Source organism: Neolamprologus brichardi, chromosome 13 (assembly GCF_056152115.1).
Source record: "Neolamprologus brichardi isolate AB-2024 chromosome 13, ASM5615211v1, whole genome shotgun sequence".
Taxonomy (NCBI): Eukaryota; Metazoa; Chordata; class Actinopteri; order Cichliformes; family Cichlidae; genus Neolamprologus; species Neolamprologus brichardi.
Window position 1 is genome coordinate 7,706,293 of NC_142116.1, and position 23,623 is coordinate 7,729,915.

At 39.9% G+C, this 23,623-nt stretch overlaps 2 protein-coding genes across 8 annotated transcripts in view; one reads left to right on the top strand and one right to left on the bottom strand.

The window, feature by feature from the left end:
• arhgef33 (Rho guanine nucleotide exchange factor 33) lies at positions 1 to 14,927 on the top strand. Of its 2 annotated transcripts, none has more exons than XM_087849687.1 (17): positions 1 to 361; positions 3,069 to 3,112; positions 4,879 to 5,043; positions 5,362 to 5,480; positions 5,674 to 5,822; positions 5,924 to 5,986; positions 6,453 to 6,579; positions 7,103 to 7,235; positions 10,302 to 10,409; positions 10,806 to 10,898; positions 11,121 to 11,269; positions 11,372 to 11,461; positions 11,779 to 11,957; positions 12,860 to 13,320; positions 13,412 to 13,636; positions 13,781 to 13,920; positions 14,071 to 14,927. In XM_087849687.1, the coding sequence occupies exons 1-17, from the start codon at positions 322 to 324 to the stop codon at positions 14,201 to 14,203; spliced, it is 2,418 nt and encodes an 805-aa protein (XP_087705813.1). In that variant the 5' UTR covers positions 1 to 321; the 3' UTR covers positions 14,204 to 14,927. The 2 variants fall into 2 exon arrangements, with proteins under 2 accessions (XP_087705813.1, XP_087705814.1); XM_087849688.1 differs by having other exon boundaries at positions 14,074 to 14,927.
• Positions 14,928 to 15,884: 957 nt separating this feature from the next.
• Positions 15,885 to 23,623, bottom strand: part of LOC102789945 (mitogen-activated protein kinase kinase kinase kinase 3-like) — a 45,595-nt gene continuing 37,856 nt past the window's right edge. For 5 of the 6 annotated variants that reach the window (XM_006783561.3, XM_087850060.1, XM_006783562.3 and 2 more), the window contains 8 exons: positions 23,485 to 23,543; positions 23,131 to 23,234; positions 22,603 to 22,774; positions 22,428 to 22,496; positions 22,201 to 22,293; positions 22,005 to 22,075; positions 21,354 to 21,409; positions 15,885 to 20,550 (listed from right to left, as the gene is read on the bottom strand). In XM_006783561.3, the coding sequence (XP_006783624.1) occupies positions 20,463 to 20,550; positions 21,354 to 21,409; positions 22,005 to 22,075; positions 22,201 to 22,293; positions 22,428 to 22,496; positions 22,603 to 22,774; positions 23,131 to 23,234; positions 23,485 to 23,543 (712 nt within the window). In that variant the 3' untranslated portion in view covers positions 15,885 to 20,462. The other variant, XM_087850061.1, reaches the window with a different exon arrangement.

The window sequence follows — 23,623 nt, forward strand, 5'->3', positions numbered from 1 at the left end:
CCAGTCACACCTCCTTAAATCTAATGAGTTGGCTACAGTATGTGACTTTATGATGAACAAATCTCTCTCTCTCTCTCTCCTCCTGATCTTTCCCCTCCATCCTTCCAGTCTCTGAAGACAAGGACCTTTTTGTACGAAAGCGAAATCATAGGACTCACATGCTTTAGACAAGAGAAAGTGAACGATCACAGCGAGAGATAGGGTTGCTCAGAAGAGAGGGAGGCAGAGAAGCAGAGTGAGGTCATTCAGAGCTGGAAAAGGGACTTCAGAACTGGACAGCTGTGAAGTACACTGAACCAGACTGGCAAGGATTATCTGAACATGGAGAGTGAGAAAACAGAAACAGAGGGGAAGACAGAAGGTAAAATGAGCATTTAAAAAACTTCTGAAGAGATGTTTCAAACAAGTATTTGCAGCTAATATGCATAATATTCAGTTTATTCTTACTTTCAAAAAACAAATGTTTAGTCTGTGTCTAGAAACTGCTATTACAGCTCGTCAAAGTTCAAGATATCCTCTTTATTATGTCTGTTTTCAGACCAGCAGGTTAATATACTAAATTTATGAGGACATATAAAAGAATAAGGAAAGCTTAGTAAAGTTTTTCTTCTTTTTTTTTTCTAATAAGACAGAGCAAAACCAAAAAGAATATTTTTGGCAGTTCAAAATGAATTTTTTTCTCTTGCATATATCAGATTTTCTTCTTTTTTTTCATCATTCCTTTACATTTCACTCAGTCCTGAAATATTTACTGGGCTGTGATACCAAAATTTGCATAACCAGCCACAAAGCTACTTTGCCTTTTTTGTACCAGCTGCATCTGCAAAGACCATAAAATGTATGATACAGGGATAAAAACCAATGAGCAGCAGTAGTGTTGTAAAACAAACCTTAAACATAAAGCCTGGTGAGCACATATAAATAACAATATGATATTTTTGTAAAATGCTTAATTTTTAAGTATTTAATATGTGTATTAAACAGGGATTATTTAGTTATTTAAATTTTTTAAAATGTATTTTAACAGTACAACAAGATTGTGACCTACAAAAATAATTTTAATTATCCTTCATTTAATTCAAGCAGGGTCAAGAACCTTAGAAGGGTTTACCTAAATGGGATGTGGATGATTTTAATGTTATCAATTACTCCTGCTTGTTTCCTGTTTTCACAAGCCAAAATGTCTGCTGTTTCACATCAACGCTAAAGTACACCAAGCGCAGCTTTGACCTTTTTGTCCTGATTGTTGGTTACCAGCTGAACGCAAGCTGTGATTTCGGTTTGTTTGGAGAACAAAGCCAGCGTGTACGAGATGAACTAAACATGCAGTCCAATGCTATACCAAAAATATGTCTCACTATCCAGACAGTTGTTGCTACTTGTTACCAAATGAGACATACAGTGCAGAAGCAACATCAAAATGTCACTTGCTTTCTTGTTAAAGCTCAAATTAGAGAACAAAATCCTTCTGGTTTCCTGATGGCAATAAATTTAAATATTTTTTGCATCTTCTGTTGAGGTCACTCTGGGACAGATATTGATGTAACATGTTGACGTCAAGTTTTTTGGCCTGAAACAGCTGAGGCCAAAAGCACAAACTCAAAATGCCAGAGGAATTTTGACAGAGAGTCTTCATTGTGGGACACATTCCTTGTTTTCCTCTTTCACGGATGAGAAGTGTTACTCATATTGTGCTCGTGCTCCTCATCACTTATGCATGATAATATATGTAAAACGTGTTTCGTATGACCCCGTGCAGTTTTGACAGTAGCCTCGACCTGTGACATTTTCGCAACAGACACAAGCATTGTACTTTTCTATAACCATCAACTGTGCCCAAATGCATGAAAAATTTGCCATGAACCACACTGCAGTGTTTTTGTTTTTTTGCCTTTAACATGGTAAATGCAGACACGCTGAACGGTGAATAATATAAATTCACACACTAAGTCTGAAGCTGAAAGCAATTTGCAGCAATGTGCCAAGCGACTACAGATGAAAAGATGCTGGTGATGTGAAGTGAGCCTGGCTCGTGATAGACTTCAAGACCAGCAATGTAAGTGACTACCAATGAGAGTGAGGAATACTATTGATTGACATATGGCATGTTAGTCAAGCTCTCAAGCTGTCACCACACTGGAAGCAATTTGCTTTTCATCCATTGCTTTACAGTCGACCGTGTGCAGAGGTTTCAGATTACCCGTTACCTAGGTAACCTTCTAATATATTTACTACCACATTATGTCAATCAAAGGTATCCTGTTCTCTTATTGGTAGTAATTCGCTTGCCTTGAACAGAGCCCTTGAGTAAGTGAATGCTATTAGAAAAAAGGTCCATTGGAGTGAATGGACCTTGTTGAATCCCGCCCACTTTGCATCACCAGCAGTTACTTTCCCAGTAATTGGTTGAAGTTGCCACATGTGGATACAACTTTAGGTTACACTGGGGTTGACTGGGCTTTTTTAAACTTTATTTGAGTGGGTTGAAATTCATTTGACGTTTATAGTTTGTTGAAATTACATGATCACAATTCTCTGTAATTCAGAGCATTTAACAGTTACGCCAAATTTTATGATTCAAGACCAAACGTGAAACCCACTGAACTTTTTGGAGTCAGATAATATGAGGAGAAACTTTTCTTGTATATAAAAATATATTAAAAGTTTGTTATTTTATAGAATATCATCTGTGTAATTAATTTTTATTCTACTTTTTTTTTAGATGCATGAACCAAACCTGTTTTCTGTGGTCTTTTGTCCTGAATAAGTGTGATAAATAATCTGTTAGCGATGCCAATTATCGATGATGTAACAAGTAGAAATTCTTTGAACTTAATTGCACATGATGTGTTAAATGTCTGAGAAAGAAAAGGTAAATAAACTGTTAATTTACATTTGGTGGGAAAAAAGGGGTTTTCTTGTGGCAATCTCTTTCATGCCTTTTCCATACTTGTTTAACAAACAAACGCTTAACAGTGGATTTGTCAGTGGATTCAATCAATATTTTCACAGAAATTTAGCCGATGTTATGTGGACACCACACTCAGCTCTTCATGTTTTCTCCTTAGATACAGAGGGGAATGTTGAAGAAGCTAGCCAGGGGATTTCTCAGGTAATCAAGAACTTTTAAACACTTCACACTTCATATTTATTTGTTTATACCTCATAATGGGTGAGCTAAAAAAAAAAACATGAATAATCCCAGCTTTATTATTAAATCAGAACAAGCTCATTTAGACAAGTTACCAATAAATTACATAATATTTGGTTCGTGACTTAAATTGTCTATTAACAACCGAGCCTTTCTGTCACTATTTATCAGAAGACGCAACAAGATGTTTCTTTAAATAGTAAAACTTTTATATTTTATTTTTTCCATTTTTAATACATTTTGTGTTGGTGACTTTGAGCAAACACTGTGCTCTTAAGTTACTGATAAACTGCCTGTAGCTTAAAACACAAAGGTCAATATAATCTAATCTTTGAACTTATCTAGTCAGTAATTCTGTCTTAAAATAGTTTTATTCCAGAGTAGATTTTGCTCAAGATATCAACATAACCAGTGCTGACATTTAGACTCACTGTGCTTCACACTTTTTAAATTTAAGAATATTTGATTGGTTTTATTTTATGATGAAGTGAAACAAAGAGCAAGAAGAGTGAGCTATCCGATGTTGGACTCTGCAGACAAATAACCCAAATCGGAAGACAGCATATTGCCCGAGATAGTGAAGCATTTTCATCACAATGAGTATGAACTACCAAAAGTGAACAGAGCACACCAGAAAAATGCTGTTTACAAAGTTTTAAAATAAAGTTTCAGCTCTTTTAAATTTGCACCAGGTCTCATCACATTTTAACTAAAGCTCCTATTTACTCGCAGAGGATGTGAAAGCTTAAAACATGACTTATGGTTAAGATATTTTTCAAACCCTTGTGGAATATTTTATAGTACAGGCCTCACTTGTACAGTATAAGAATTCAGTCTCCAAATTGAGTTCACTTTAGCATATCATGCTCTCTTTTAAATACCACTCTTATTCAGATTAACTAAACTCAATATTGGCAACTGATACGAGTAAATACTAAGATCTATGCATTGCAGTAGCAGCAGATGCATCTATGAATCATTATTTAGCCACTCCTTAGAGCTGTAGCCTCCAGGTGTATAGACACATAGTCAGCTATTACACAGGAATAAGAGCAATAAGGCAAACAAGACAGATGGTCTATTGAGTTTCCTGCTTGATGCCTTTCACATGACCAAGAGAAAAAGAAAAGCAAGATAGCGATGGAAAGATAGGACAAGAGAGAGCTGCTAAACCCATGTAATGTTCTCTTGAGCTGATTCAGTTATGCCCGTGAAGTAAATTCAATCAGCTATGCATGAGAAAACTAAGAATGGAAGAGCAGAGAAAAAACAAAGCAAGATAAAGATTTCTCTATGTATGGGATGTAATCAGGGAAAGGTTAACATAATGATAAGAGTTTAAAAGACAGCACAAAACAAGTCAAAAGGCACCAACAGCACAAAGAATCAAGTGTTACAAAGTTGGAGCAAATTGGCAAAATAGAAGTTAGAAAATGGAGCCAAAATCATCAGTGAAATCCCGAAGACCACAAAGAGCTCACAGTACTATCTTAAAATATAGCACAAACGAAATAACGTCTAAACTGTCTGGTTAAAGAAATGAAAAATGGATTCAACCTACAAATACCTTCAGGTAAATAATCAGATGGATCAAATCAGAGAACTCGATGCCGAGCTGCTTCCCATTTGTATAACTTTGAATTCCTCAGTTGTTTCTCTTTTAATCTGACACACCCTTAAGCACACTGGTGAAAACATAACATGTTAAACTGCTCCTTGTGATGCAGCTGTGGGGTCTGGTGGTTGAGCTGCGCGAGGGGCTCCAGGCGGCGCTGGGGGAGCTGTGCGAGCTGCGTCAAAAGGACCACGGTTTGGAAGAGAAGCTCCAGGCCCATCAGACTGATGTGGATGATAAGATAATGGGCCTCAAGAACACGCTCAACACATTTAAGGTGCTGGAGAAGCCAGACAGTAAAAACACACACATACACAGTCTACTCTTGGTGTGGCCTCTGAAACATAATTTAGAACATCTGACTTGGACTCTGTTGAACTGTAAACTAATTTAATTAGGCAGGAAGGCAACTCTTTCAGACTCTCACACTTCTTTTCGACAGGCAGTTCAATGTTGCTAATATTTTTTTTAATGTGCATGCATACGAGAAATTCTCTCTCCCCTTAAAATCTGACCCTGGTACTTCCCATTTCAGCATAGTGACTTTCCCAGTCTACCAAAGTAAAACTACTGGCACCTTTTAATCTTCTTGCAGGAGGAGCTGAATGTGGCGTTGTTCCACATCAGGGACATTTCGAGCAGACAAAGAGATGTTCAGAAGAGGATAGAACTGCTGCACTCAGAAAACAAAGATATGATGTCAGTTCCACACAGGTAGGGCTGCAACATTTTGAAAAAGGTGGTAGTTTTAATAAATGTACACGCATATAAAAATTATTCACAGTAATTGTTCAATCATCCCACTCAGCTCCCTAATGGTGACCCAAAAAGTTCAACCTTCATATGTAACTTTGTCAAATAAGCGCTCTTTTTAATTCTCCTTCACCTGTGCTGATCGGGCCATTAGCAGAAAGAGCTCCAAGGCTGATGTGCTGACAGCATCCAGTGATGAACACATCTGTGTGCCCAGCCAATCAGAGCTCAGTGGTATTCAGCACTTTTTCCCCAATACGCAGAGCAGCGTGTCACCGCCGAGGAGCACCACGTCGACTCAGAGTGAGTCTGTGTATTTCAACATTTACTATGCAAAGAGTGTAAGCGAGAAAATGACCGGCTCGTAGAGGCAGTTCGCTCATACTAGTGTTTGTGTGTTGCAGCCTCCACGTCTGAGCAGGACCAGCAAAGATCTTGTCCTGAGACCAATAGTCAGACTGAAATAAGTAAGAAATACACCTGTTTCTGCTGATAAACACACTACTGCGGGTAGTCCACATATCTATGCACGAACCCACTAAACCACAGTCTCTTTTTACATCCTGAATCATGCATTACTTGGTAGTCAGAGGAAGTTTAAAGGCAGAAGTAGGTGGATTTTACCACCTCCAGACAGAACTATGGGTAGGAGTTTCACCACTCTTTTTAATTTAAGCAAAACAAATAAATATAATTGTTAAATTGGGATTTTAGTCAACATACATGACCATATAAAAAGGTGTTTTAAACAGCTTTTGCCTTATGTTTGATGGCAGGTTTTTATAACAGGTGCATATTACAAAAAATATTATACACAGGTAGTAAAAGCCAGCCAGTAAGCTTGGCCCCGTTTGCAGTTGTCTGTCTTTTATGGTTATAGAATAATCCTCTTTATTCTCAGAGTTTAAAGTAGATTGTGTTCTGTATGTGCAGATAAAAGACAGAGAGCAGCCTTGGAGCTGCTGGAGTCTGAGAGGGTTTACGTGTCCCACCTTTCTCTGCTTCTGAAGGCAAACATCTCCTTTAACGGATCAGAAGCCCTCACTTCAAAAGACAAACGGTAAAGCCTGCTGACACCCTAAGATGGCTAGATTCAGACTGATAATTGAAGAAAAAGACATGTAAAGCAGTTTTTTGGAAAGAAGAAATGTCCCAGCCACCACTAACCGCTATCTGATCCACACACAGAGACACACAAATCAACACTGACAAAAATATATTCCTGATCTAATTTGAGTGCTTGCAGTGATGGGTGAACAGGAAATAAACAAATTAAATAAAGGCACATTGTAAACACCAGAGAAGACACTCTGTTAAAGAGACTCCACACAGCTTGTTAATGCAATCACTGCTTAGCTTCAGCACACGTGCTCCCAATGAGTAAAAGCGCCAGTGAAATGGTGCCATCGCTGAACTGGGTCAAATGTTATTTGTGAATGATTGCATTTGTTTTAAATTGCTTATCCTGCTGTCAGATGTCTGCCACACAAGACGGCACATTAATTGACACAAATGCAGGTTTTCTCACGTTTTGTAGGAATGTTGATGTTTATAACATCTGCTGCCTTTTGTTCTACTTTTAGTCCATTTCCCAGCTCTTTGAGGTTTCTGATCCAGCAGCACCTTGAGCTCCTTCATACTCTTCAAGAACGTGTGCTCAAATGCCAGTGGCAAGGCATCATGGGAGATATATTCATGAGGCTTACAAGTAAAGAGGTAAACACAGAATGAGAGCGCAAAACGAAATGTGACAGCTACGCAAGTGTGGATATTGTCCTTTTTGATGTGAGCACCATCTACTGGTAAATAAAATGAAAGTCTTTGAATTCTTAACATCTTTTAAACCAGCAGGCAGTGAACGCTACATATGCACTCTCTCCATTTTTCTAATAAGGTGTTGATTCAATATCAGTTATCTGAATCTATCTTTCATGGACTTCCTTTTCAGCTTTCTTAGCCTGCGCAGTTTGTTTTTCTATGCTATGTTTGAAATAATATAGGAATCTTTTAAGTGTATGTAGGCATTTAGAATTGGTCAAGACCTGCAGAAGTTCAAAGAAAGCATCAGACTGGGAAAAAAGGTGATTTATGTGACTTTGTATATAGTATAGTTGTTGGTGCCAGACAGACTGGTCTGAGTATTTCACAAACTGCTGATCTGCTAGGATTTTCCAACACAATCATCTCTAGGGTTTAGAGAAAATATCCAGTGAGCAGCAGTTCTCTGGGTGAAAATGCCTTGTTGATGTCAGAGGTCAGAGGAGAATGGCCAGACTGCTTTGAGTTGATAAGAAGGATATACTAACTTGTTACAATCAAGTTATGGGTCTCTGAATGCGCAACAGCAACTTGAAACAGCAGATGAATATATAGTGGTGGTCTGTCAGTTGAGAATTGGAAAATGAGGCTACAATTCACATGAGAATACCAAAAATAGACAATAGAAGCCTGGAAAAACATTGCCTGGTGTGACGAGTGTCATGGCTGTGTGCCGGCAGGCAGGAAAAAGGACCCAATATGCAGACTCCTGGAGGAAGAACTTAAACTCAAAAGTCCACTGCTTTATTGCAGGCAAACGTCAAAAACAGAACAAAACTAGGAGGGCTGGAAACTAAACACACAGGCCAGAATGAGGGTACGACGTGACACTAAGCACGGGGAACACGGGGCTTAAATACAAAAGGCAGTAACACAAAAATGAGACACACAAGGGGAGCACGGCTGGGAGCAATCAAACCTGACTGAGGGACACAAAAGAGAATACAATGACCTGAGACACTGACCTTCAAAATAAAACAGGAAACAGACTGGCACAGAACTAAACCCATACTAAACACTAGAAATCAAACCACAAAGAAATTATACAATAATAATACACAAAACGCTGGCTCACTGACCCAGGACCGTCACAGTGAGTCTCAATTGCTGCTGTTTCATTTGGATGCAGGATCAGAATTTTTGGTGAACAATATATATACATGGATCCATCCTTCCTTGAATCAACTGTTCAGGCTGTTGGTAGTCTGGTAATAGTGTGGGGGATATTTGCTTGGCATGCCTTGGGCGATTTAGTACCAGCTGAGAATTGTTGCTGACCATGTCCACCCTTTTATGACCAATGTACCATCTTCTGATGGCTGCTTTTAGCAGGATAATGCTCCATCCAGTTTACATTATAGATGAGAAGCTGACAAATGTGCAGTAACTGTGAGATGCTGTCATGTCAATACAGACCGAAACATCTGATAAATGGCTCCAGCACCTTGTTGAATATGTTCAATGAAGAATTAGGACAGATCTGAAAGCAAAAAAGGGGGTCCATTACAGTCTGGTAACCATTACTAATAAAAAAAAAAAAGCCAAAAAAAAAAGCCAAAAATCAGACAAACAAAAAACAAAACCCTTAATGAGCAGATGTAAAGCAATAAAAATTTATTACTGAATGTTTAGCTATATTATCGGAGCGAAGACACAGCTGAAAGCCAGAAGCATGTGATGTCGTCATATTAAAGACAACTATGGTCTGCTGGCTGAGTGAGTGGGAGGAAATGCTGTAATTGATTGCAGCCCCCTAAAAGTAACCAACCATAATTGAAAAACAGGGACTTGTGGCGATTCGTGATGCATTATGGGGCTGCACTTACGGCTGTTTGAAGAAGAAGGAAACTAGCAGCAAAAAGAAACAAAAAGTATGAACAGAAGTTTGTAATCACGAGCTCACATAGTTTTTATCTCATTATGTAAAATTATTGCATAGGGTTATTCTGGTTGAATCAAGCTTTTTCTCAACAGGACACAAAAAAGGTGGATTTTGTTTTTCAAAAAGTTTCAAAAAATGTATTAAGGACATGATGGCAACCATCTGACAGTGAAGGTTGGAGGTGTAAAATGTGTGATGATGGGTTATAAACTCATTCAAATTCATATATGCAAAGTGCTTATGTCTTTAGTCTCTTAACTTGTGACCGTAGCTTTCAGCCATAAAACGATCCAATCATATGGTTTCCAACCTTCCTTGAGCACAAGGTCCCCTTCTTGGCAGGTCTATCCCAATCATTCTCCTGGCTTCCAGCTCACACCTATTCTAGAGCAAGATGCTTTTTCCACCCCCCCAACCTGTGTGCTGCTATTATCCACTCTCTTCCTGCTACTTTCAGACCAATAAGCATTCCCCAACAGCCCAAGCAGTGAAAACATCTGCAACAATTTCAGCTGAGAACAGTCAGATCTGCCATCCTGCACTGTTAGCCCTGATCATGGTAATTAGTGGTTTTCCTCACAGAAGTTTCCTTGCATCCATCATCCAGTGGGACTGGCAGTTCTATTAGGATCATCTTCTTTCCTTTGTCAGAATATTGTCAGGTGGAAATATAGTTTATTTCCCAGGTCCACCCTTATATCCCATACCTGTGCAGTCTGCAGGAGGGTGCTGTTGATCTTCTTGGAGGAGAGTGTTTTTTCTCCCTGCTAGATGAACTGGAGTTATGGGATGGGTGTCCCACGAGTCTGATGCTTTTTCAGTTAATCCTTCTCCAAGGTGTCTGCCAGTGCTCTAAAGACTTGGCCGTACTCCCAGCTGTAGCTTCCCTGTGCCGTCTTGCATCCCCACGAGTGTGTCTCAGCATGACTCTCCTTCAGCACTCTGTCATCCCAATCTGTGCAGATTTGATAGTGCAGGGAAGTGTTTCGTGCACTAAATGGAGGTAGAGAGAAATGCAGAAGGTCTCAGTGTATATAAAGAGCATGCAAACTCAGGCAGTATATCTCTCCTTCTTCCTCCAGAGTGATTTCTTGGATTTTTATGTGTCCTACCTGAAGGAGCTTCCAGACTGCCTGTCAGTTGTCAACATGCTGGCCACCAGCTCCATGAAGTCTTCGGCCTTGCTTGAGGTAACAGAAAAATGTGAAATATGACAGGTTTTGATATTACATTTAAAAGCACAGAATGTAACATGATGGGGCAGAGCAGGGAGGACAGGATGAAAAAGAATACCAGCATACTTCTAAAAACAAAAGAATTCGGGAAACTTACAGCTCATATCACCAAAGAAACCCCAGCATATCTGTCGATTTCTGATTTAACTCTCAGATACTCTCAGAATTGCTTGAGTGGAGGTAACTTAAGTATCTGGAAGCCCTGTCAAGTTTCATTTCAAGCCTTGTTTTATATAAAAGCTTCAGACAAATTATGAAATTCACAGTCCTGACACCTGCTGTGTTTTTCCCTTTGACGCTGATTGGTCCATCTGTGCTGCATTGTGCTTGACTGTGTGGTGCTGCTATCAGAGTGACATAACAGGTGATGAATCCAAACCCTCCCTCTACACTCTGCTGCTTCAGCCAGTTCAGAGGATCCCCGAGTACCTGCTGCTTTTACAGGTTGGATCAACACCACTGCCAGAATTGTCCTTATATGTTCATATCCTGCAACACACAAACTCATTACAAATACGATACTCTGAAACCATGCAGAAAAAGGTTATCAGTAAACAGAAACAGAAATAAAACGACAATTAACAACTCAGTATTATTACGACTGAAGATTAAATCTGATGTATGAATATTTTAATTGTCTATCTGTGTGTGTGTGTGTGTGTGTAGGGACTACTTAGGCAGACTGATGCAGAGCATCCAGACTACTATCTGCTGCTGGTGTGCATACAGCAGTTCAGGGCTTTTACTACACAGTACCACCACCTCCTCCAGCACAATCAGGAGCTTCTGCTGCTCAACCGCAAGGAGGTGAAGAGGTCAGGATTACCATCCTTTGAAAAATATCAACTTTAAAGCATTAAACAAAACATTTTCAGTGTGAAGGAGCTTAATGTTCTCTGTGCTGTGCACCCCTGCAGGTCTACCATGAAACAGCTGTTAAAGACAGTAGAGAGTGGGATTCAAGCCAGCAACACTGGCTCACCGTACCCTTGCAGCAGCGCAATGCTGTGAGTATTCAGTTTACCGGGCATTTAACGTAGTGTTTACATGACTCAGACATTTCTGTTAGACATTAATAAATGAATAAGAGTTAAAGCTAAGTAGATTATTCCTGGAAAGCAACAGACACACAGCCCTGATAGATAAATGCTTAATATTTGTTATTGCTTTCTCATTTAAAATAATAGAGGTATAAAAGCAGTCCCATACTCGCCATGTTTTCCTACCAGTCCAGTAACTCCTTTCAGTATTTCTTGATTTCTTCTGTAAAAAGCTGTCGGGTGCTGCTGTAAACAAAGTTTATTTCTTCGTTTCTTCACTGCAGGGAACATGCCAACCAGGTGAGGCGCAGAAAGCAGTGTCTCCTGGAACAGATTCAGTCGCACCGTTTCCAAGATTGGGACCGAGACCAAGAAACTGAAACTCACTGCTATGATGCAGAGTGGCCCTCCCGCCTCCCTTTCTTCAGCCATGAGCTGGACTCACGCAACCACAAACCAACAGGTCAGTAAAATAGTTCAACAAGGGGAGATCATTAGAAGGAACTGAACGTGATTTAACGAAATAAAGAATTCCCAGCAGAATGGAAAAGGGCAGGACCACCCCAGAGTGTAGATGCTGGTGGTAATGAAGATAAGTTGGGGGCTTTGGTGAGGAGGAAATGGGGAGGAGGTAGATTGCACAAAGGAGACTGCAAGAGAGACTGAAAGTTGAGCATTGCAATTTAAAGTACACAGAGTGGAGGCTGATTGAAGAAGAGAAACAGAAAGATGATTGGACTAGAGCAATGATAGTGGAATGGAGTTTTACAGCGTGGGAAAGTGGATGTTTCAAGTTCAATTTGTTCTCTCCCAGCATTCAAATGCAGCCCTTTGGAGCAGGAATGAACACCTTTCCTTTTAGACATCCTCAGACAACACTTCATACTTCATCATGAACTTTTTTTTAAGTGTAGCTTCAAACCTTCAGCACACAGGGCCACTATAAAGGATGTTTATCGCACAGGATGCTCTGGTGTCAGCATGCCAACCGACTGGCTTACCACTGTGCACATTTTGAATAAGAAGTACCAATTTCATCAGAAACCCGAGTCAAGTAAAATTAAAATCCAGGGCACAATTGAGTTAAACTCATCGGTATCTATCTCATGTCCCAGGTCAACTTTTACATTATATAGTTTTAAATCCATTGTTTGTGGCTTGATTGGGTCTTGATGATTATTTTTTTTAACCACATCCTCTTTAAGAAAACAGAAATACAAAACCTCAGCAGTATTGGGGATCTCCTATCACAGTATTTTATTCAGCATCAGACAGATGATTCCCCAGAGTAATTTTATTTTTGGGACATGATGAAAATATCCCAAACTTCCCATTTTTTGGTTTTTTTTTTTTTTTTGCTTTTAGGTCTTGGCAGCATCCCAGAAAGCGAGCCCTCTGAGAGGTCGATGTTGTGCCAGCATCATCTGCCTCCCAGACCTGCAGAGTTCCGCCAGGTTCAGCCGGGATCTGCTCTGGCAGATGCCCTCGGAGAGTTTCTCCTTCCTCCAGATCCCCCTGGGCTGGAGAACCTCTATGAAGAAGATGGAGGCTCCTATCATGATACCTCTATGTTGGACCGCTGTTCTTCTGCCTCCTCTGATTCCTCCATTGACATTGCGTTTGTGAAGTGCCCAAAAGCCCCTCCAGCGTCACATCACGGAATAGCAACAAATGTGTCGACTACCCGCGATGTTTTTGGCAACATAGGAAACCAAGGGAATGGCTATAGCAAACTGCCCAACCGGGGTTGTGTCTCTCCAGACGAAGCTGTTCTTATGCGTCGCAATCAGCATCGCCCCCTTCATGCAAGCCAACGTAAGAGCAAGGTGAGTTTATTTGTAAGAGATATATAAAAATATTGAAGAATCATTTTTGTAGATGTTCATAATCGACATGTATGCCATCTCTGCTGTTAAGTCACTGAATGGGCTGCAAATGGAGAACACAGTGAGTGGTTTGGACAGTGGACCTCTATCAGACCATCTCCATAGGGTGGGATTGGGCAGCCATGCCAAACTGGAGCGCCAGAGCAGTAAAGGCAGCAAAGGAAGTTCCACCCCCTCCCGTAAGGTCCAGACCCCCTTGGCGAACAGAGCCGACAGTGACAAGCAGAGCCCTGATCTTCATGGACTGCTCAGCATAGTGGGTTTCAGCAAACATCTATTATTAAGGAACTATTATCCTGTCTGTACAGGAATTGCCTGTTACATTTTAACATTAAAACCACAGAACCTTATTTCTTAATTTTCTTGGTAAATACTGAAATAATATTTTCAACCACATCAGGACACAGGAATCCAGTCATGGGGCGATGAGTCCAAGTGGAGGAGTGGGACAGAGGACAGTAACCACACCCCCTTCAGCGAGAGGAGTCGCAAAGACAAAGGAGGCTTTAGGAGCTCTTTCAAGAAACTGTTCAAGAAAAAGTAAGAAAGATAGTGTAACATCATGGAGTCAGACACATGGCTGGCTTGGCACTGCAGTTTCTTTAACTCGAAGATACAAAGATGCCAAAAAGAAGGCAAGATTGAAAGGAAAAACATGTATTCAATTTAAACCCTTTTCTTTCCTCCTAGCAGAACTAGTGATGAGAAAAAGGAGAAAGGAGGTGAGAAGACACCAGAAAGTCAAAATAATGGTGAATATGAGTCACCGGGGAAAAACCCCAAACTGATCCAGCTGGAGATGAATCGCGGCACAGCTGTATGAGCACGGCTCTGCAAACAGGCACTGTGACACATGAACAAAGATGCTGTATAACACATGCATGTACATCATACATATATACTAATGAGAGAAAATAGAGGCTGTTTTTCCTTTCTTTAAAACGTATAGATGCTGTATAAACGCTGTACAGATATAAGCAACTGATTTATGTTTCAATTACAAAATCCTTCACACTGAGGGAAATATGATGCGGTTATACAGTAAATACTGAGCTCTTTTGCTAATATTCAGTGTTATTATGTTAAGCTGTAGAGCGAAAGACTAGCAAAAAGACAGGCAGTAAACAACATAAATTAAACATGACTCCATGGTTAAAAACAATATAATTTTGTGTCAGTTAACGTTTAGATGTGTGATGAATGTAGCCCCACACTGTAAAAAGTCTCACTCCATTGTTTTTCCTCTATAAAATGTTCCAGACACATAACATGTTCCCTTTTCTTTTCCACCCTGACAAAAAGGTTGTATCACTCCAGCTCATCTTTCTTTCTTTCAGTCTTCTTAATGATTTTAAGCAATACCCAGAATTACATTGTTGCATATACTCAGGAGAACAAATACTAAGCCGGTAAAATTTGTGTATGTTTGTTCGTGATTAAACATTTTGCTGAAAGACAGTAATGTACATTTTTTGTCATTGTGATGATTATTTCTATGAATTGTTTTGTGAAGAAAGACGAATGTCAGAATTTTGAATAAAGGTCCAGACTGTATAATTTGTGGCTCATCTGGTTCTTTTCCCCTAATTTTTTAATTACTAAGATTAAAACACTCAGTCTGAAAACAGAGTAATATCACTCTCAACTTTCTACAACAGTTGGACAATCTCAAACTACGAAGACAAACTTTGGTGATACTAAAAACTAAAAACATCCCACGATTCACTATTGCCACCTTTCCGGCAATAATTCTGAAACTTTATTCTTCAGCCATAATGTAGACGTTTTGCTGATATGCTTGAGGTAACTGGGCCTCATTTACTAATTTACAGCTTGTATGCACAAACCTGCGTGTACAGGCCGCTTACAAAATAATTTCTTGGCACCATTTCGTAAATGCCAGATCTAGATTTTACTTTTACTGCAGTAAATGTCTTACATGGTGCTTGCCCTCCACCCGTTTTCTCCTTGTCAGGTTGTTTTTCACATTAACCATTGAATATCAGACACTATTATTTAATTTCTACAGTCGGACTTTCTCCTTTTTTTTGTCTTAGAGATGCGAACTTCTCTTTTACAACTTCATCACCACGATAATATCAGTTGTACGGCGCTTGATCAAGCCTATATGTTACGAATGATTCTGATTTACTAACATAGGCATGGTGGTGACAACAAAATAAGCTGCCACACACGCTTCATAAATCCAAACTTGCATGCAAACTCATTTTTTGTGCAGGGTACGAATGTTTTCATGCAAATACTGTAGTAAATGAGGCCCAGTCTCCTGTTGCAGGGACCCAGTTTTTGTGCAAGCTTCACATCCTTTATGACTTGTCACAGTATAAATGCCACAGGTGTTTCCAACATTAACAATGGCTGTTCTGCTGAGGGTTCCTGGAAAGCTGTAACATGCCACCCAGCCACATTTAACCCCGTCAGCCACACAAAGTGCCTTTCCTACCACGTCATCAGTGAAAATGACCACGCCGAGACCCAAATGGTTCAGTTCCATCTTTTTAATGTGTTAACCTGTCATCTCATAAATCTGTTACACTTCTGAAACAAAATATAGGCAATTATACAGTATGTAAAACAAACCCATTTTATTTTACACTATATACATTACATAACATATGCATCGCAATATGAAAACAGAAGACAAAGGTGATGAAATAGCCACAGAACAGAGGTGACGTATTGTGTTTTGTTTAAGATAGGGATGAGACCCGGATCAAACGGCTTTCGCAAATAACTCAAAAGGACTTCTATGAATCTGCTCTGGGCACCAAGTAGGGATATCTCTTCTGTTGGAGAAAACAATCCCCAACTCCAAGCACATTAAACGTCTCGGTGACTTACTCTACATGCGATTTGATCCAGGCCCAGTTGAGGTTATGAAACACACACACTTTTAACATTTCAGCAAAAACCCACAAAGGAAGGCCATGTTGGCACCTGCTCTAAGGATTATAGATTACGCTTGTGTGCATGATGGCAGAAAGAAGAAAACAGAGCATCATTCAATCCCACATGAACTTTGTTGTTATGCTAAATAGACAAATTTCCCAAACTTAAATGGTTTTAACAGGAAAGAATAGGCAGAGGTGGTTAGGGGTGCAGGAATAGCTCCCCCCCTTCCCCCCTTTTTCCAGCCATGTTGAAACATTATAGACGTCGGGTGTGCCGCTAAGAGGATACATAGAAGTGTTAAGATATTTAAGAATTATTTGAGATGGCTATTTTGAGAAAACCTCACACTGAGAAAGCCATTTTCAGCTAAATTAATTTTTTTTCATTTACACACATCAGCTGAAAGGACACAGACAGTTAAGAGCAAGTTTAGAGAACATGGTTGAACGCTAACCTCATGTGCTGCTGATGGCTGTCTTTAGTATTAGACTTTTTTTTTCTTTGATCTAGATACCACGAGGTAGATTTTCTAAATATGGCCAGAAGAAGTTTCAACAACATATTTTAGCATCACAAAAATGAAGAGTGAAATCTTTTCGGAATGCTTGATTCATTTCCCCTCTAAAACAGTACGATTCGCTAAGAGGCTGGTCATGCGGGGTTGATGATGACACTGGCATTTCAACCACTCAAGTGAGGGAAATCAATCAACTTGAATTCATAACGTAAAGGGTAAAAATATGATTATTGTGGCTTAATCTTTTTTTTAAATAAGTAAGAGTTTGGCTTAAATAACTTAATAAAGGACTTGGCTGCAGCTATGAAATGACTCCCAGTCTATAATCACGTTTGTTGGCAGGAAGCACATGTATTCATTAATGGCTAAATCAATCACCTGGGACACTAATGCACTTTGCAGGCAATTCATAGTAAAATCGATACATGTTATTGTTTGCTGAAAGAAAAAGGGCAGAGCATTTCTATTCTCATGCCGAGTTCAACCGTTCTGCACTTGATCCTGTTGCATTACAGCGAACTGGAGTCTAGTAAGATGATTCCAGATGTGTCCACAGATACATCGGATGAAAACGTTATGAATAGTTTGTGTGGTTTTACTCTTTACAGGTGGTAACAGATTACCACCTGTGGTGAAACGTTCAACTGTCAGTCCCAAAGAATGGCAAGATTTCTCTTTAATCAGACTTGTGACAGATGAAATCAATTCCCGTGAACATTTAAAAGACAATGCTGCAGCCGCTGCTGTGCCTCATGAAGTGCCTTGAGGCAACTTTTGTTGTGATTTGGCGCTATATAAATAAAATTGAATTGAATTGAATCTCTGGGACAGAGATGCACTAAAAACCACAAGGTTGCTGAAGCAGGATTTGCGGCCTGTAATAAATTTTATTTTAAATTTTCAGTGTCACGTGTTGATCTGATAAAGAGTCGCTTATATTCATTTTGATCAATTTACTGCATTTTTTAATTATTTGCTTTAGCCTATAAATATGGGGGAAAAAATTCGGAGAGAAGCTTTGAGAACGTGAACCATTCGACAGGCAAATGTCTCAGATTTCAGGATTACGCACCGTATCTCAGGTTCATCTACACTGGTGTCCTCAGTAGGAACCTCTAGTGTCACAGCTTGGAAAACTAAATGGTACACGTAGACCCTCCTACACAACAGACAGTGCGCATCTACATGCATGTAGTGTGAGCTCTCATACAGATATGGGTCTTTAAAAAAAGTCACAGCTGACAATGAAAACTTCTGCAAATATTTCTCAGGAGTACAGGGAAAAAAGGTGTTACACAGAAATTTCTATTAATGAGTCTGACTGGATTTTTGAGCAAGCCTTTGCACCATATTTAAACCAGCAAACCATTATTCATAACGCTACAGGCTACACCACTCAATACCACAATATGGAGAGTAATATATTTGGATGTGGATGCACTGTTAACACCACATACATGCTGTTATTGTTACTGCATTATTTCACTGAGGTCAAATAATGGTAACCCACCACTGTTTATTGTTCAGTGTAGTGAAATGTACTATAGCCTATCAGCCGTGTTGGTTTAGTTTACAGTTGCCTGTGTTACAGCGGTGGCTCAGTGGTTGGAAATCACTTGGATGCTGGCGATTTCAGACTGTTGCTAGCTGAGACTGGTTACAAATAGGGTGCTGCACAAAAAACGTCTTGTGATTGCTTTTGGTTGCCAGTACACCGCTGCAGCTACCCATAGTTTGGATGGTAGATCCACAAATTAAGTTGTGCTTCATCGCAGCAAACACCATTTTTTAAAGGAGGCAACTATTGCTTTTATACCCAAATTTAAGCCTGCACACTGAATCAAACTAAACATTCAACAACTAATTTTTCTGCTCAGGAATGTGAGCGAATAACTGTAACTGTAACAGTTTTTATAAAACAGTAAAGCAGCTGTGGCATAAACCTTACATTGGGTGGTGGTCTGTACTTCTTTGTGACCAGTTTCACCTAGCAACCAGCTAATTAACTGGACAACACTAGGGCTAACTTTTCTCTAGTGACCAGCGGCGGTGGGTCGCTGTTCAGTCTCTGTGTGACTGTGGAACGCAGGCTGGCTGCAGATGATTCAGGTCTGCATTTTACTTTGTAAACACATTAATTCTGTCCAATGGGCTAAAAGCTAATTCGATTTAAGCCTAACCAGATATAATTAAATGACTTTATTTCTGTATATCCTTTTTTTTGTATTTTCTTATCTGCTGATGCTTTTTTTTGTAATATGGCCAGAAACTTGTCACTTGTTAAAGACCAGATCTGTACATGACACTCTTATATGTGCATATTCTATGTCTACGCACACAGACGCGCACACACATACACACTGTGCATACACACACAAGGTCATATATTATAATGACATCACATTTGTTTATGAAATACATTTTTCTCTGTGCAAATTTGTAACACCAGTGGTTCAATAAAAATAGCAAAATATATATATATATTGCTAAAGAATAAACAAAGATTTCTGATTAAAAAATAAAAGAAGAAACAAAATGAAACGAGCAGAAATGATCATTTTCGTCCACCCTGATGACGGTCACGTGATGAAAACAAGCAGGAAGTCATGACAGCGACGCGCTGAGAGTGAAAAACGGCCAATCGGTGTCCTGTGTTCGCTCAATTTGATCCTGAGGTCCACGCCATGAGAAGAGTAATATCGGATTACTAAAGATGTTCGCCTGTGAGACTGCAGGGGTCACGTGATCAAGGAACTAGGGAGTGAATTTACTGTCGCGACGTGCCTATTTGTCTCGCGTTTCGTCTCCACAGTTGTACAGACCAACTATACACACACCTATCTACACGACCCTTTTAGTGTTCGTCTCTGTCAAAAATAATACTACACTTATATTTACAACAATTAAATAGAGGTCAATTAAGCACTTGTGTGGTGACGAGTATTGGAATTTGATGCTAGCGAAAGTGGCAAAGCTTTTTAGTTGGTTTTCTCTTTTTTTATTTTTTAAAAAGACAAGAAATAAAAACAGGAAATTCATCCTGGTTGTTAAAAGCATGTCATGCCAAAATAAATAAAGGTGTAGTTTTTTAAAAAAAAAAAGGGACAAGTAAGGAAAAAAGGAAGGAGGAGCAATGAAGAAGAAGGGTAGGTTTTCTGTGCAAGATGGCCCTTCTGTGAAGCTTTAGCGCAAACAGCAGTAGCAGTAGTGTTAGTAGCATATGTAGAAGTAGTAGTAGTAGAAGTAGTGTTGGAGTCAAATTTCCGTGCTAGACATTGTTCCCAGTGTGATGTATCCAGGGTAGGGGCCAAAGATTCAGCTGGCTATTCTGATCTAAAGCGGCCTCAGGCCAAGAGTTTTAAAACCCTGACACTGTCAGAAACGGGTCTACAACCCACTGCTCTAACGCCACACGCACACTTCACTGATACACATAACACTGCAGCTCTTTATAAAACGCTGCAACTGGGATTCCGCATGTGCACTGATGAACATCTCCCAGACACACTGCTAGTCGGGCCAGGGGAGAAGATGAAGGCTGGGTGGGATAAAAGTGGAGTTGGGATGAGTGTGTCGCTTGCTCCCTTTCTTGTACTAATGCTGGGGTGCCTACAGAGCGTGTTTTATGTGCACGTATGTTAGTGTGCATGTCTCAGTAGCTGTTTTCATGGCCTGCCAGGATGTAGAGGTTGCTGTGGGCTGTAGGGTTGTCCGTAGGCCTGCTTTCCAGCACCACCACCCTGCAACACAAAACACACACGGAGATAAAACACACATACACAACATCTAGTTCAGTTTCAAGTCAAGGTAGCGAAACAATTCACCCTTTCCCAGACGAAAGAACAGCCCAGCTGGTTTTTTAGGTGTTAAAACAAAACAAAACAAAAATAAACGGGATATGGTCCAAGCTTGTAAAAACCCTGTTATTTGGAAAAAGGCAGTAGAGAAACATGACTTACTCTGAAGCTAAGAGTACTCTCCTAACCCGGAGGAAAACTGTGAGAAAGCTGTTAGTACTCGTTCAGAGCAACCCAAAGAATCACACATCACAAGTTGAAGATACTGAGTAATGAGAAAACAGACACCAAAATGATCCAGCCTCTACACAAGTGTGTCTATTTTGGCATTTTGTCGAGGGTCTACAACCCCAGCATTAAACTGAAAGAACTTATGGCATCTGACAGTTTAAGCAGGAAGGAATCAGACCAGATATAATTTTGGTGTCTCTTCTCTCATCATTTAATCAAAAAATGTTCCCATATTTTCTCTCTCTGAATTTTCCTGATCAGCATCATCTGACATCAAGCAGGATTTGAAAGTTCCGATAGAAAGCGGCAGAAGTTTTGGGCCGTCTGTGGCCAGCGGCCCGTGAGTGTACCTGGGAAGTTTGAGGCCTTTTTCCTCAGCCTCTTGCTCTCTACAGTCATCATGTCTTTAGTGGTGAGACATTAAAGAGAGTGTTAACAGAGACCTAAATGTGTGTCCGTGTGTGTGTGACAGGTATGAAACTGTAAGGAAACGCTGGCAGGTAAGGGTTTCTCACCTGTCTGATCCCAGTAGTCTGAAGATGCGTGTGCTGTCTGAGATCTCCTGAGTGATCTGATGAAAGAAAGCAGAAGAGGTGCTAAATGGTGCCGTAAAATAATGATCTGACTCAGATGACTCACTAATGATTTAATATAAAGGATTAAGATTTTAAAAACTGATCTTAAAGACATTTTGCATATGAATAGTGCTAATAAAAACCCACAGAGGCCGACAATGACCACTGATTATTCTTAGAGACTTGTACAAAATAAAACAAGAGACAAAACACTGCAACAGGTTAAAGTGGCGACAGCCTCAGTGAACGCAGTAGGAGAGTTTGGACCTGGAAGCACGGTTGATGCGTCATTGCTTAACAGACAGATAGTCAGAGTGAAGCGTTTTGACAGACTGTATGTGCATTTAATCCTGGTTTGCAACCATGTAAGAATGTGTAATTATGATACTATCCATAAGGCCACATAAATATTGGGTAGAAATGGAAACTGTTACACCCTGTTATCCCTTGAATTACTGTGATGTGATTTTTTGAGGCTATATCGAGCACCCACAGTAAGGCCCAAAATCCTAATAAAGTAAGCGGACTAAACATTATTACAGCGCACAAAGGCCACCTTTTACTCTTAAATGTGCTCAGTAGGAATCTCACCTCATTGGTCTTGAAACTCCGTCCCTGCATGCCATGTCTCCAAAACGCCAATACGCTGTCTTGGAGGCAAACTGGATAAAAAAAGGAAAGAAAAAACCCCCCCAAGGAAAAACAATACGGATTAAGGTTTGTTTATAGATCAACAGTAACCCACTAGAAGATATCCATGCCATGTAGTCTTTCTGTTTTTGTTTACCGATGTTTTCGATCTGGAAGTTGAAGGTGAGCTCGGCTGACAACTTTCTGCTGGATTTCAACCGACCCTGGAGATTCACTATCTTTATACACCCTGTAGTAGGAAAAACAAAAAAGAGAGAGGAAACTGTTTGGTAAAACTAATAAACTAAGTGTTAGTACCTTCTAAAGATGAACCTGAAAAGATCATAAATGGGTAAGATGAGTTAAAATCTATTAGTGACTCACTGTCGAGGCAGACTAGGATCGTGTCTCTCTCTAGCTGAGTGACATGGATCACACATGTCTGTGGGGTTTCTGCAGAGGAGGAGAAAAAGGCAGAGGATTACTTTGGCTCTCGTGCTGTTCCCACCAAAGAAAACTGTTATTGGTTTAACTTGACAGAGCCGGGCGGTGTTCTCACCTGCTTCTGTGAACCAGGAGGAGGTAGAGTTGGGATTGACTGTGCCAAATCGGACCACCTGGCTGAGTTCAGTTCCTTTACTGACTGCGACACAGATGAGAGGGTAGGTCTGTTCAGGGACCACCAACATTTCAAAGACCTCCAACGGACAGGGTAGTGGGAAGTCAATAGTCTGTTACATAGAAAAGGAAAAAAAAGTTTAGAAAGCTATGTGCTGTATTTAGATATAATCATAAAATCATTTGACACACACACACACACACACACCAGCTGACAATTTGCTGACTGACTGGCACTAATATCAGCTGATCTGCCAGGACTGCAGAACTTGTGGCCTAGCAAAATTAACACTGTGCTTGGTCTTTTCAAACTTTTGATCTTGAAAAAAAACTGCTAGCATTGTGGAAAAATTTCTTGCGTGTGCAAATACTTATTTTCTTTCTTGTAACTGTGTAATAAAACATGCTTAGGAAAGGAGCTTAAATTAAATGAACATTATCTTGATTTTTGGGGAGATTCAAAACTGACCTTGATGAGCATGAATTTCTGCATTGACTCCACCCACTCCAACAGCATGACACTTGACTGGAAGGCTCCACACAGGTACTTATGACCTGTGTATGGGTTACGAACTGCACAAAAACAACACCGGCCATGAATACCTTTGAATTTTTCCTCTTTGCACAAAAATGATAATTCAGTGCTATTTTTTGTTCTGCACAAACACCACACAGGACAGTACAAGATAACACGAGCTAGTTTCATGCAACGAGTCCGAATTTGATACAGTTAAATAAAGTTAGTCACAGAACATATTTAAAAACAAAAACAGGCCAGTGTTCGACAAAAGAAAATATAAAATCAGCATTTACAGAAACTCACCTACGCAGCACTTTTGGCACCCTTTAGTCTCTGGAATCTTATTGGACACAGCAAACTTCCTATAACCAGATAAATAAAGAAATATGATCCAAATATTAAGCTGAACTGGCACAAACTTCTGGTTTTATTGAAAACTTAT

Coding starts and splice junctions, on each gene's coding strand:
- arhgef33 (XM_087849687.1), top strand. CDS start 322: ATGGAGAGTGAGAAAACAGAAACAGAGGGGAAGACAGAAG. Junction 362..3,068: donor AACAGAGGGGAAGACAGAAG/GTAAAATGAGCA, acceptor TTTTCTCCTTAG/ATACAGAGGGGAATGTTGAA. Junction 11,958..12,859: donor ACGCAACCACAAACCAACAG/GTCAGTAAAATA, acceptor TTTTGCTTTTAG/GTCTTGGCAGCATCCCAGAA.